Here is a 15566-nt window from a genome sequence, read left to right as displayed (position 1 = left end):
CTTACATCATTTGCTGAATTGCAAATAATGTCTCAAAACTTGTTAACGCAGGTAAGGTATGGTACAAAATAACAAAAAACCTAAACAAAATGCTAAAAAAATAGCTTTAAACTGGATAAACTGTCTAGATGTGTTTATGGCTGCCCTCATTTCTTTAGAAGCAGGTTTGCATGCAAAGCACAAGGCAGCTTTGAACTGGAGGTGTACAGCATACTGTGGTTAAACCAGTTACTGCTTCAGTTCTGACATGTCCATCCATCCATCATCAACCGCTTATCCTGCGTACAGGGTCGCGGGGGGCTGGAGCCAATCCCAGCTGACATCGGGCGAAAGGCGTGGTCCACCCTGGACAGGTCGCCAGTCCAACAATTAGACTAGCCTGCATGTCTTTGGACGGTGGGAGGAAGCCGGAGCACCCGGAGAGAAAGTAGGAAATATAAATATTTTATTGTGTAACAAGAGACAGCAGAGGAAAAAAACAATCATAGACGGTAGAATATTTGGAATAAAGAACATGAGGTAAAGACAGAAAGAAAAAAGAAGAGGTTTGAGGTTTGAGTCTGTAGATCAAGAAAATGCTCAAAAAGTTCCTACTTTATATCTTTTTACTTTATTTTGTATTTCCGTTATTAATTTGCTTATTTTGCTGATTAAATTTTACAACCTTTAAAATACATCCGATTCATGTAATAGGTCTGTAACATGCAGTTATCACTAATACGCCAAATATTAAACTTATTTTAAATTAAAATGTCATTTTTTTCTTATTTGTGTAGTCAAATAAAGATTTAGGAAGAAGACGGCGAGGCGGCTAGAATGAGCTCAGTTCATCTATTATATTTAAAGAAAGACTCATTGAGATAAAAATCCCTTATTCAAAGGCATCCTGGCCAAGAAAGGCAGCAGGACAAACAAACGACACAATAAAATAAAATCATCTTCACGTATACCTATGCACTCATTGTCCACTTTATTAGGTACACCTTGCTAGTACCGGCCTGGATCCGCTGTTGCCTTCAGAACGGTCTTAATTCTTCGTGACATACTTTCAACAAGGTGTTGTTGCATTTTCGTCCACACAACTGCTGCTCAACAGTAACAGCCCACACATCAAAACCAGACTTCATCATGCAGATAAAATACACTAATGAAATGCTTGCTCATTAAAAAACATTCATCTAAAGGAACCTCAAGAATTCAAATAATCTAAAATAATATCTGCTTTGCTTCTGGGATTAAAGGAGAATAATGACAGACATCAACTTCCAGCTCCAAACTAATAAAACACATTTTATTTCCATGTGTTGAAGCCATCACAGTGAACCAGAGCAAGTTGACCAAAACATTTCCCAGCAGCCACTTCTCCCACAGCAGAGTCCAAACAGTGCTTCCTGTTCTCTACAGTTAGGTGTCTTATTGGAAATGGTCTCAGTAGATGACAGGATCTGTCTCGTCTCTATCCTTTCTATTGGCCTCCATTTCTCCTCCTGTTTCCTCCCCTTTCTCTCTCTCCCTCTTTCTCTGCCTACATGAAGCTGACTGTGGAAATGTTGTCATCATTCATACTGATGGACTGCTGATATCATTGCTGTCCATTCTGCAGCAACACACAGAGGCCAAAAGCTTGTCTATGAACCCTTTCCTCATGAAGACATACAGGACTGAGTCTGCAAGAGGACTGAACCTGACAATCATAAGACACAGAATGAAATTGTCATGAATTACATCCAGGTAGAATATGATGCTGGGCAGGAACAGCAGCGTGTAAATAAGCAGCAACAGAACCAAAACTCCCACAGTTCGTCGTTTTTCATCAGAGGGGACCGAGGTGGAAGCAGACAGGGCTTTGAGGGTCCCAACCAGGCAGAAGATTAACAGCAGGAAGGGAAGGAGGAAGAGGATGGCGAACATTATGTATGTCCCCAGATTTTCAACAAAGACATAGAAACAGACGCCACAGACACCAGAAAGGACCCAGACCAGGACACAGACCACCACAGAGGTCTTGATGGATAGTCTGCGGCTGTACCACAGTGGGTGGGCGATGACCAAATACCTGTAATACAAGATGGACACAAAGTCTTTGAGGAGCTTCAGAGTTATAAACTAATATAATGTTCAGACACAGAAGGAGCTCCACACATACTGGATAGACAGATAGATACCTTTCCAGGGCGACGCAGACCATGAAGTAAACACTGGCAAACAGAGCAGAGAAGTAAATAGACATGAAGATGTCAGATATAATCTCATCCACAGTTGGTGCCACATCAGCAATCATGCAGCAGAGCTGAATCAGGTCGGTAATGAGAAGGTTGATGAGGTAGATGGGAGCAACATGATCACTTCTCACCTGCAGGAAAACATTGGTAAAAGTCAACAAGCAGTTGGAAACATGTTGTGAAGTCCACCTCCTCCCAAATCTGTCATCTTGCTCTGCCCAGCAGCTGCAGTCAGAGCCATTTCTGACTTTTTCATCCAACAGAAATCTCAGATATGACCCACTGGCCAATCACTGCAGGAACAAGACTAAGGGCCAGATTTCCTGCAGCTTCTGCAGCAGTTTTTCAGCCACAGATATGAAGCGTTCTGTCTCAAACACATGACCTGGATTTATCCAGACTGGAGTTGCAGTTTGAGGCTCATGTTTGTGTTTGTAAGGTGAGAATCTCTCCTCCTTGAATCAGCATTTCAGGGAGGATCGCACAAATAAGAAGAGGAGCCATGTTAACAGAAGGTGGGAGTGAGCTGGGAAAGTCTGAGTTTTAGTTTCCTGAACAGATGATCAGAATTAGTTCAATCAACTCAGGTATGTTGAACCTGATGGAAGCGCCTGCGTGGGGATGAAAAAAAATCATCTATTGAGCTCTGATACTACGTGGGTAAATAACGAGCAGAGCCCCCATTTTAATCCAGTGGTGCTGTAGAAACATGAATGGGTGCCAACGTGGACCATGACAAAGTCTTTAAAAACAGGAGTGGAGGAAGGATCAATACGTTGTGTCACATTTTATACAGCGTTGCTCATTCATCATTTAGCAGACTGGAATTTCATCAATAAATGATAAAGTGCTGAAATTCTCCTTAGCCTATTAGGCTACTTCCAGTTTTTAAATAGGTCGTGTTTATTCAGCTGGAACCTGACGGGACAAAAGGCCGGTGCACCTGAAGATGAAAACATGGATCAAATATAAGACGCAGTTTTCTCGTGGACCTGTGATTGTAAAGTCACAGTCCGACCCAGCAGGTCAGCCTATTAATGATTTTCTTGCAGCTGAAAATGTGTGTAGGTTCAAACTGACTGTTTTGACGTCTATTTTACTTTAATAAAATCTGGCTCATTTTGTATTTTATGAAATGCTGTCACACACATTCAGACTCTCAGCAGCTAATAATGAAAAACTCACTTATAAAGTACATGAATAGTTTCAGCTGCACCGCAGTCATCCTCACTCAGAAATAGTCACATTATCTCCAGCATGATAACTAGATAGGAATGCTCCGATCAGTGTGACTATAGTATGAAAGATTAGGCCTCTTGTTCACTGATCAGTTTTAAACAGATTAGTTTAAACAGTGATCACTATGAAGCTCACAGTAAGTGTTTCAGAGCATCTGAACCTGACAGCTGCCTTGACGTCCACAGAGTCACTGTGTCATAAAGGACAGTGCAGCCTATAGATTCTATTCTGTGCTGATGTCCAAAGATAATCCTCTGTCCATACATCGATGACAGATTGATCATAAAAGTGGTCATGTCCAAGATCATGTTTGGGTAACAAACTAATAGCTTATCTAACTGGGATTTTGATGTTTCTAACGCCGTACTAGCGTTCCAGCATGTGCTTTGATATCGACAGTCTGAATGAGGAAATGTCAGACGGCGCTTCAGGCTCCGCAGGAGGAGTCAGAGAGAAACTCAGCGTTAGTTGAAGTCAACCTCCTTCTGAGGAGGTCAGGTTCGCAGCGTAAGTTTAGAGTTTATCTGATCTCGGTCTGTGAAACTGAAAACCCAGAGTTTCTCTCATCTAAGGCTGAACAAACTCAGAGTTTTCACTAAACCCACTTTCTGAATCAGGGCCCTGTTTAAACCTGCTTTAAATCTGTAATCGACTAGCCTAACCTGTTTTCTGTCTTGTTTCCATCCTGTTTTTATGCTGTTTTGCTTCGTTATCTAGTTGTTTGTTATCTCTAGTTTCTCTATTGTGGTTTATATGCTGATTTTGTTGTCTTTGTTTTGTCATGTAAAGGGCATTTGAGTACCTTTTAAAGCGTTATAGAAATAAAATGTAGTATCATTATTATAATTAAATCATTGGACAAATGAACATTTATGACCTGATGATGGCGTTAAATGAAAAGTCGGGGATCACGAGTGTTAGTACGATTCATCCTCCATGAATGTCTCTATCATTTTTTTGTTAATCCATCAAATAGTTTTCAAAAAACAAAATACAAAATTAATGTCTCCAGATTTCACAATTTCCTCTCAAATACTGCTGCTCAAACTGCTCTGACTGTTTGATGTTTGTCTTGAGCTGTAACTAAATGGTGCCATTAACCTCAACAGTTTAAGAGAAGGCTGGATGGAGCCACACATGGAAACTGCATCTGTTTAGGGTCCAATCAGCTTCATGTACATTTTATCTATGGAATCAACCCTGACACCTAGCCCCCAAACCAGATCCAGATCCTTTACAGACAGACAGACTGTAGGACAGACACACGACACAGACAGGAAATAAATAACTCTCAGTCAGAATGTACATACCATAGAATAAAGAGCATAGATGGCCACCAGGGTCAGAGGAAGGCCGACAGCAACGATTACGTATGTCACCACATTCGGGATGAAATCAGGGTTGTTGTTATAGTCATCGAGCTCAGTGTAGTCGATGCAAGGATAGTAGTCAGAGGTGATGTTCCAGTAATCAAAGCTTTGGTTCAGTGAGTTAAAGTAAAATTCTTCCATTCTTCAGAGTGAAACCTGTTTGAGAGATCAGGTTATTAAAGGGAGCAGGTTTTTAATATCTACCTAACATTGTTCAGTGACATCACTAAAGCTGTGAGGTGAAGTTCACACAAACACAGTGTACCTATAGTTTACCCACAATCATATCAAATCACAAACTGCTGTCTTTCAGTTTTATATTCCTGCACATCCATCTTCATGACTGTTTAAAGTTCTTATCATCTCTACATATAAAAGTAATGTCACAAACTTTACTTAAACTTTACCTTTGAAAGCTCTGATACCCCAATTGAAAGAGTTCCCTACTGCAAAGTCTGATGTGTTGTCCTCTGCAGCTAAACAGTCTACAGTAAATGTCGTAAGTGATCACATGCAGTAGGTTCCTGTTAATCTGCACTTCCTCTTCTGAAGATATGAGAAAGGCACAAATATGCTTTATCCTGTTCTGTGGTCCTGAGATGACTGCCTGTCGTCACCTCAGCTGTAAGTTTAGATGAGCTGCTTTGAGTATCAAACTCTTCCTGTAGGCTTGAAATGAAAGATGGACTCTGCTTGTCTTAAAATAATGACATGGTTTCCAACGTGAACTGCTTTACCAGCACGGCAGCAAAATCCTCTCTCTGTTACACTTGTGTGTTTCAAAATCTGTGAATCACAGTTTTCTAAAAAGCTCCACAGCTGATCCCAATCACCTCCTCCACTCAGACGCTCCTGTTCTCCTGCCATTCGTCACCTGATGGTTTCGTTTACTCTCTCTGCCCAGAAAACTAGTTTGTCTTTTGTATTCTCCAGTACTCTCTCTCTGTATCGCTCACGTGCCTTTTTTGTCTCCTCGGCTCCTGTTCCATATTCTGCACCCCAGACTCCTCAGACCACCTCAGACCACTACTCCTCTTCAGTCAGCGAGCCAGCCTCCCACCATCATCAGCCACGCTCCCCTTTCCTCTCCAGCCTCGTTGTGTTGCTCATTAAAATACATTGTTCTCAACAAACTTCAGAGTGTGTGTCTGCTCCTGGGTCCTCTGAAACACAAACTTAACCGTCTGCCCATCTACACCGCTACACAGGTACGTTGTGTTTGCTAACAGGCTGGACTCAAACGCAGGACTTGTTGTACCGTAAGTCTTTGCTGCAAACCAGGTGATAATGGGAGAATGAATGTGGTGGCAGGGGAATCCAGAGGAGGCGGAGAGAGAGTGGAGGTGTAGGTGTGGACAAATCAACTGTGAGGATGTGAGATTGCAAAGAAGTATTTTCTTTTGGGGAACATGCCCAATTGCCAGAATGACTATAATATGAAAAGCCTAAATAATAAGTTAGCATAATAATGTCACTTAATTATGGGGCACAACTGACATATTTAGGCAGATTATGACAACGTTTTGTGAGTTTCCTGCTGTGAAAGTCAGACAAACACACCTGTAAACATGTTAGTTAGTTAGTTAGTAACTATGTTGGTCCAAACCACGGTGGTACCAACAAGGTACGACAGTTTTGGGAAACGGTCTCACTTCAGATGTTGGTTAGTTTAACAATACATCGTACCAACATATTTCAATGCTACCTTCTGCGGTTGTTTGGGAAACGCACCCCTGATCAATCCTGAGCTCCATCAGAGCATCTAAACATTTCAGAGGCTAAAAGTTGAATTCTGTTTCCTCTGCAGAGTTTACTCTGTCTGTCCTGTCAAGTTTTTTACTACATTTTTTTTGTTTTGCGGCTTAAATGTCCCACTGTATCATTAATGTGCCAATGGAAACCTTTTATTGACTGACAGCAGCCTCTCTAAACATAAGAGTAAACCGTTAAAGAAAACACTCGTCAATACAACACAATTATGAAACCACCTGGGAAGCTACAAGGACCGGTAGAGCTGGGATAAATTTGAGAAAACAATTAGTTGGGCGAGGTGCTGAGGGATGATTTATGCCTACATGAGTATTCAGATATTGTCAGAGATGATCAGCACATCGCACCAATGCAGCTCCTATAATCATTACAAAACAAGTGCAAACAGCTGCTGACATCAAATTATTAGGCTGTAATATCAACTAGAGCACCCTCTGAATTCAGCACTAAGCTGCTGTATTTTTACTATTGTCATATAGTAACAGTAGTGCCCTTTTTGTAGTCTGCAGAAGTCATTCCAACAGTATTGTCCTGTGATGACAGTTGTTGGCTACATTTCAGATACATTTAGCCAAATGTTGTGAAGATTAGTATACCAAGATTTCCCTGTTTACACTACCTGATCAGAGCTCGAGTGTCTGAATCTCTTATTTAATGCAATTTTAGTGAGCCAAGCAGTGGGGAGAAAGACAATGTCTGTAGTGTGATCTTCGACCAAACAGTGCTTTGCCCACTGCAGGTTTTATTTGGGGACTGTCACCTTTTTCTAGGAAAAACGCCTAAAATAACAAACCCAGTAATCAGTAATAACTCCTCAACCATTAGGCCTAGATGCATAATTCTGGTCTCCTTTTAAAGATCAGAAGCTAAGGAATATAAATCCATTGGTAACTGACATATTTATTTTACCATTACAGACTAAATGGAGATACAATAAAGAAAAGTATGATATTTTCATCCTCGCCTGCAAGCTATAGTTTAATGCAATAAACCATCAAAACCATCTTCAAACACATGATAATGCAACTGAATGTCTTCTAATACAGCTGGAATGCAACTGTAACTGTAAATTTGATGAAAATAAACTAAAATACAACACATCAATTTTAAAAAATATATACCAGGCGAATGTCATATTTTGGCAATATTTACTGTTGAAATGTTTATTTTTATTGGGAGTTATCTTTTTTAGCAGTTTGCTAGTTTCCAAAGTGTCCCCTGCAGAAAGCCAAGGTATTTAAAGAAGCAGTCTGACAGTTTGGGAAATCTGCTTGTTCTTGTTGGATCTCAGCTAATAATGAGCTAAAGGTTAAAAAGGGGAAACATACAGCAGACTTTACTAACTTCTACTGAAACATGTTGGTCTGATCTGTTGTGACTGTCCCTGTCACACTTTATCATTTCTGCCCCAAATTATTATCTAAAAAAGTCTGAAAACTTTAAGAGTTGTGAGGAAACCTCATTTGGTCAGAAAGTGCAGGATGCCTCCCTGCTAACAGCAGGTTGGGCTTTATGTTCATATAGACAACAGAGATTTGTCAACCAGCAGAGATTTTGTTGAACCTTCATTTGTCAGCTTTTAATTCACTGAGTTGCTCAAAGACAAACATTCACAGTTTGGTCTACAAACTGATTTTTATTGGATTTCCAGAAAATGTACAATTTCATAGAAACTGACATAAACTGTGGTTTAAGATTTTATCCATATTGCCAAAAACACAACAGCTGCTCCAAAACAGCTGCTCTGAATCACATCACTAAAACACCAGAAATTACACACGTATTTTTCTTATTTACTAACTTATACAAGTACTTATACTTACACAAAATAACAAAAATACAAAACAAACATAGCTTTGGGTAAACATACATTAGTAAACAACTAAATTAAAATGTGTGTGAGAAAGTACAAAGTGCTAAAGACGTGTTGAGATGCTCTCCCTGAGTTAAACATCCAAACAACAGTCCAAATAAAGATTTAGGAAGAAGACAGCGAGGCGGCTAGAATGAGCTCAGTTCATCTAAAATAATATCTGCTTTGCTTCTGGGATTAAAGGAGAATAATGACAGACATCAACTTCCAGCTCCAAACTAATAAAACACATTTTATTTCCATGTGTTGAAGCCATCACAGTGAACCAGAGCAAGACACATTGTCTGTAATATGTCAATGTGTTTCTGGTGTCTAACAAGAATTGTATTTTATTGTTATACTGTGAAGCACCTTGTGATTTTATCTGTAAAAAATGCTATATAAATAAATTTTACTTACTTACACAGCCTGTCTCCACCTGTGTCTGTGGACAGAGACAAGGTTTTTTATCATTATACAGCACAAAGCTGCATAACAAAACACAATTTGTAGTTCCTTTGTGCTACACACACAACATGTAATTAAGTGTAGGCCTATATTAAAATATGGTAACATATAAAATACAACAATACAGTTATTTATATACTATGGCTGTGTTTGAAACGGAGGGCAGCTGCCTCAGAAGGCATCACTTTCAAGTGAAGTCTCTGTTAACAGTAGTTTCGGACAGCCTTCTAGGGCTGCACTAACAGCATCATGTGACGTCAGCACGCCATCTTCTGTTTCTTCTGGCTGTTAAAAGAGACGCTAGCCTTATCGTCAGCTAACTAGATATTTAAAAGCCATATGGCTAACAGACGCCTCAGAAATCATACTGAACAAACTTGGTTGGTTACAGTCACGGGCTACTATGATAGTTCAGTGTTTAGTTCTCACTAACTTTTCATAAATCGAAGCGAGAAAACTACTAAAAACCTTTAAAAATGTATATTTGTGTACAAATTCCACTTGTTTGTCCGCCATCTTGACCAGTTTTCAAAAGCTACGCCGGCTGCAACCGCGCTGGTTTATGGGTAAAGGCAGCATCAAGTCACCATCGGCTGTTACGGGGGCAGTTTGAAGGCATCTTAAACAACAGGAAGAGATCGTTGGAGCCGTTTCGAACAACACTCGATGCCTCGCTGTCCTGTCCGAGCCCGTTTTCAACACAGAGAGTCCATCTTGACTGTGTTCATGCATCATCAATGTACCAAACATCATCAATGTAGAAAACACTTCCTCTCATCTTGCCAGACTCTTGCTCTGACAGCTTGGAACATGGACCACCTGCTGAGTGCTTGATCCGGGATGTTGATGAGGCAGGTCACTGCAGCGCTTGTAGAAGCAGCAGTCGGTAGCTCCTTCAAACTTCACTACACTTGTTTTTTTATCTGTTTTTTCCGGCTTTATTGCCAAAACATGCGTTACCTCTGACATAAATCCAGTCATTGGAAGATGAAGACGTTTTTTTAGGATTAAAGAGCAGCAGACCACGATCCACCCGGCCCAAACAACTGGACCAGGCACCACGGCGGCTGGAGAGAGCCAGGAGAGGAGGGTTAGGTTCTGCTACTAAAGATCCAGTCTGGACAAAATAGGAATTCTGGGACATCTGAAGACAGCTTGAGACCTGCCCCATCAACATCCCGGATCAAGCACTCGGCAGGTGGTCCATGTTCAATGCTGTCAGCTCAAGACTCGGGTAAGATGAGAGGAAGTGGACTGTTTTACATTGATGATGCTTGGTGCATGAACACAGTCAAGATGGACTGAAGATGAAACTTTCATATCATCATCTGGTTACTGCTGTTTACATTCAGCCCAGATGCAAATTCAAAAAATTCACTGTCGAATGTTCGGGTTGTATAGTATGTATATAAATAACTGTATTGTGTTTTATTTTATTTTATTTCATAGGTTACCATATTTTAATATAGGCATACACTGTATTATATGATGTGTGTGTAGCATGCAGGAAATACAAATTTCGTTTTGTTATGCAGCCTTGTGCTGTACAATGACCTTGTAACAAACTGTGGCTGAATCCATGTGCCCTGCAGCGCAGCTACTACTCCTTAACAACTGTTGAGCTTGTTGTTAGCTAGCTTGTTGTTATTTGAACCAGCTGTTGTTAGCTAGCTTGTTGTTGTTTGAATCAGCTGTTGTTAGCTAGCTTGTTATTTATAGCTTGTTGTTTGAACCAGCTCTTGTTAGCTAGCTTGTTGTTGTTTGAATCAGCTGTTGTTAGCTAGCTTGTTATTTGAAGCTTGTTGTTTGAATCAGCTGTTGTTAGCTAGTTTGTTGTTATTTAAACTAGCTCTTGTTAGCTAGCTTGTTGTTGTTTGAACCAGCTGTTGTTAGCTAGCTTGTTGTTATTTGAACCAGCTGTTGTTAGCTAGCTTGTTATTTGAAGCTTGTTGTTTGAACCAGCTGATGTTAGCTAGCTTGTTGTTGTTTGAACCAGCTGTTGTTAGCTAGCTTGTTATTTGAAGCTTGTTGTTTGAACCAGCTGATGTTAGCTAGCTTGTTGTTGTTTGAACCAGCTGTTGTTAGCTAGCTTGTTGTTGTTTGAACCAGCTGTTGTTAGCTAGCTTGTTGTTTGAATTAGCTGTTGTTAGCTAGCTTGTTGTTTGAACCAGCTGATGTTAGCTAGCTTGTTGTTGTTTGAACCAGCTGTTGTTAGCTAGCTTGTTATTTGAAGCTTGTTGTTTGAACCAGCTGTTGTTAGCTAGCTTGTTGTTGTTTGAACCAGCTGTTGTTAGCTAGCTTGTTGTTGTTTGAACCAGCTGTTGTTAGCTAGCTTGTTGTTGTTTGAACCAGCTGTTGTTAGCTAGCTTGTTGTTTGAATTAGCTGTTGTTAGCTAGCTTGTTGTTTTTTGAATTAGCTCTTGTTAGCTAGCTTGTTGTTGTTTGAATTAGCTATTGTTAGCTAACTTGTTGTTTGACTCTGCTATTGTTAGCTAGCTTGTTGTTTAAACTAGCTCTTGTTAGCTAGCTTGTTGTTTGACTCAGTCAAGCTAACTGTCAGTTTGGCATCTGGTCAGGTTTGCTGCTGGGCTTTTCAGTTGAGCAGGATTTTCCCAAGTCCTCAGCTGTTTTTCTTGTTTCCAGGAAGGTACTTCCTTTAAACAATTATTCATTATTCAGTTTTGGTCAGAAAAATAAAAGTTTATCACATTTTAAAACAAAAAGCTGAATATCTTCAGGAGCTCATGCTTCTTATGCTGATGTCTCTGTAATGTTTCTCTCTCCCTCTTTCTCTGCCTACATGAAGCTGACTGTGGAAATGTCATCATTCATACTGGTGGACTGCTGATATCATTGCTGTTCATCCTGCAGCAACACCCAGAGCCCAAAAGCTTGTCTGGGGTCCTTTTCCTCATAAAGACATACAGAAATAAGTCTCCAAGAGGACTGAACCTAACTAACATGAGAGACAGGTTGTTGAGAGTCTCGTCATTCTTTAGTACCAGTACTTCCAGGTACCAAATGATTCTGGGCAGGAACAGCAGCGTGTAAATAAGCAGCACCAGAACCAAAATTTCCACAATTCTTCGTTTTTCATCAGAGGGGACTGAGGTGGAAGCAGACAGGGCTTTGAGGGTCCCAACCAGGGAGAAGATTAACAGTGGGAAGGGAAGGAGGAGGACGACGGGGAAGATTATGTCTGTGATTGAAAATAAGATAAAGATGTTACAGACAGGAGAAAGGACCCAGACCACAACACAGACCGCCAGAGAGCTCCTGATGGATCGTCTGAAGCGGTACCACAGTGGGTGGGCGATGACCAAATACCTGTAATACAAGATGGACACAAAGTCTTTGAGGAGCTTCAGAGTTATAAACTAATATAATGTTCAGACACAGAAGGAGCTCCACACATACTGGATAGACAGATAGATACCTTTCCAGGGCGACGCAGACCATGAAGTAAACACTGGCAATCTGACCCGAGAGGTAAATATATACAAAGATGAGAGATATGTTCTCATCCTCAGGTTGTGCCAGCGCAACGATCATGCAGCAGAGCTGAAGGATGTCGGTAATGAGAAGGTTGATGAGGTAGATGGGAGCAACATGATCACTTCTCACCTGCAGGAAAACATTGGTAAAAGTCAACAAGCAGTTGGAAACATGTTGTGAAGTCCACCTCCTCCCAAATCTGTCATCTTGCTCTGCCCAGCAGCTGCAGTCAGAGCCATTTCTGACTTTTTCATCCAACAGAAATCTCAGATATGACCCACTGGCCAATCACTGCAGGAACAAGACTAATGCTGCATTCAGACCAAACGCGAATTTAATCCACGCAATGCTCTCCTCGTGGGGGTTTTATCACTGGACAACTGCTGAGTGTTCACACACAACGCGATAACGCGAATAAACACAACTCGCCATTACTACAGCTGTATGAACCCAAAGTTAACATTTTGCTGTGATTAAATAGCAATAAAGGGGTCAAACTGATGCCGAAATAACTACAATATGATGCCGATTTGTTAAAAATATAAATTCATGTTTTGTCAGGTCTTCTAAAATTCGAGTTCGGATCGATCAGGGCTATGCAATGCTAACTTAGTCACAGTAAAGTACGATAGCTGGAATAAATTCCATACACGTTTTCTAAACTCACCAGGTGGTTCAACCTCCTCGCTTTAATTTCTCCCCGCAATGTCCAATTTTATATAAATATGAAGTAGTGCCAAACGAAGCTAACAACAGTGGGACCGGATGTGCACGGAAGCCAGCTGCTGAGAAGCTCGAGTGAAGATAAATCAACATTGTAGTCCCAAAAACTAAAGTAAAAAGCTGATTTAATAAAAGTAGTTAACTCCGAGCTCCTCCCGCAAGCAAACGGCCTAGTTGTCAGAGCAGAATCCAGTCCGACCACGGGTGTTTTATTTGTCCAAAAGCTGGAGCGCTGCTCCCTGCTTCTCTCCCCCAAGTGTAGCAGCTCTTAGTTGGGCAGCAGATTTTCAATTGCCCGCTCTGCCTGGATCTCTCCACACAACGCTCTGAAGCAGTTGGTGACGTACGGACAATCTCAAAGTAGATAGGCTATCGCGACTCAGCGTCATGCGAATTTCTCACTCGCACTTTTGGTCTGAAAGCACCATAAGGGCCAGATTTCCTGCAGCTTCTGCAGCAGATTTTCAGCCACAGATATGAAGCATTCTGAATCTCTCCTCATTGTAAATGCTTTTCTGGGAGGATCGCTCAAATAAGTACTGGAGACATGTTAAAACCTGTTGCACACCAACGCCCCCTCTACTGGGGGCAGCAGGTGATTTTTGCGCAAAATGCAAATGGAAAATTAGTGTCTGAAACTAGTATTGCATAACCCTATGCATGCTGTAAAATCTTTCTATATTCGGTTCACAGGAGTTTGATCGTAACCATGGTACATCGATAAGTGCACAAGGGGGCAAATGATTCTGTTTAAGCCATTTATTGCCACTATTCACACATGAAGAGCAACAGCTGATGATGAGGCTTGACGGTTATGGTTTTCTACAAAATGATAAAGAAATAAAGAAGAATTACAATACAGTAAACCAATGTATAACATTTAACTTTGGTTTACTGTATTGTAATTCTTCTTTCTTTATTTATTATTGTATAACATTTAACTTAACAACTAGGTGCCTAACAATCAATAAACATTAGTACTCTAACCAAAGGGGCTGAAGGGTAGGCCTACCACTACTGAAATGATAAAGTACTACATAACAAAGACATTTATATAACAATATAAGAAATTCATCATGGTCTAAGTTAAGTTATAATGTTTACTGCCTTTCCATAAGAACTACAATTAACAAACCATGTGCACTGCACACTTACACACAATGTGATATCTGTAGTCTCAAGGCAAACAATCAAACGGAGGAACAGAGCATCTACTAATATGTAGATTATTCAATCACATCAAGTTTACAAATAACCAGTAAATACGAAAAGGCAATAAACTCACTTTATCACACACAACCTTAGATGTATATCTGAATCACAGAGACAGAGGGCCCTCACATGTGGTTTGTGTTGCTGCCAGCCAGAACAAAGGGAATAGGTGGAGTTTATAAAGTAGACCATTGAGGAGTGAGTGAGATCAGGTGAGATTGGGTCCTTGCCATGGAAATAGGTAGAGGGTTGCTGAATAGTATGGCTCTATTCTACACATGCTACACACCTCTGTGAAGCTAGAAGGCTCAGCTAGAAGCTCAGCCCAACTATTTTTATCCACATCCAAAACACCCATCAAACACCAAGCATCTAAAGGAGCCTATATCACAACAGAAATCGCTCTGAAATCACTGTACATGGCTGCAAAAAGCACCTGGTTATCTCTAATCACAACGTCTCCTCACGTCCAACCTCTCAGACCAAAACTAATCTCCCCCTGAGATCAGATGTGTAGCTCTCATCACTCAAATGACCAAAAATAGCTCAGTTGTTGACAAAAGTAATTAAAATTAAATAAAAGTCAAGTAAATATTTCCTGGTGTATTTTTAAAATATTGTATGATAACTGTTGTATTTTAGTTTATTTTCATCATTTCATCATTTACAGTTACAATTGCGTTCCAGGTGTATTAAAATATGTTCAGTTGCATTATAATCTATCTTATGATGGTTTTGGTGGTTCTTCTGATTTGATGGTTCTACTTCAAAGGAGACCAGAATTATGCGTATCAGGGCAAATGGTTGAGGAGTTATTCTTCATTCAATGTGGGTTTGTTAGTTTAGGACTGCAAGGACTCCAAGATGGTGATAAATAAGATCCTCTGGTCTGATGAGACCAAGATAGAACTTTTTGGCCTTAATTCTAAGCGGTATGTGTGGAGAAAACCAGGCACTGCTCATCACCTGTCCAATACAGTCTCAACAGTGAAGCATGGTGGTGGCAGCATCATGCTGTGGGGGTGTTTTTCAGCTGCAGGGACAGGACGACTGGTTGCAATCGAGGGAAAGATGAATGCGGCCAAGTACAGGGATATCCTGGACGAAAACCTTTTCCAGAGTGCTCTGGACCTCCGACTGGGCCGAAGGTTTACCTTCCAACAAGACAATGACCCTAAGCACACCGCTAAAATAACGAAGGAGTGGCTTCACAAC

The 15566-nt window shown here is 40.7% G+C and overlaps 1 protein-coding gene across 3 annotated transcripts in view; it reads right to left on the bottom strand.

The window, feature by feature from the left end:
• Positions 1 to 15566, bottom strand: part of LOC119911384 (G-protein coupled receptor 4-like) — a 44947-nt gene that overhangs the window by 24143 nt on the left and 5238 nt on the right. The window contains exons 1-4 of one of the 3 annotated variants that reach the window (XM_038730271.1): positions 5239 to 5912; positions 4772 to 4987; positions 2166 to 2353; positions 1507 to 2056 (exon numbers count right to left, since the gene is read on the bottom strand). In XM_038730271.1, coding sequence (XP_038586199.1) covers positions 1561 to 2056; positions 2166 to 2353; positions 4772 to 4972 — 885 coding nt within the window. In that variant the 5' untranslated portion in view covers positions 4973 to 4987; positions 5239 to 5912 and the 3' untranslated portion in view covers positions 1507 to 1560. Of the gene's footprint in view, positions 1 to 1506; positions 2057 to 2165; positions 2354 to 4771; positions 4988 to 5238; positions 5913 to 15566 lie in introns of those variants that run through there. The other 2 variants (XM_038730272.1, XR_005445850.1) reach the window with 2 other exon arrangements.

This window comes from Micropterus salmoides, unplaced genomic scaffold (genome assembly GCF_014851395.1).
Source record: "Micropterus salmoides isolate LMB-PRFRI ecotype aquatic unplaced genomic scaffold, ASM1485139v1 Ms_hic_scaffold_2, whole genome shotgun sequence".
NCBI lineage: Eukaryota > Metazoa > Chordata > Actinopteri > Centrarchiformes > Centrarchidae > Micropterus > Micropterus salmoides.
The sequence above is the reverse complement of the archived record's forward strand: the minus strand, read 5'-3'. Positions and strand labels throughout refer to the sequence as shown.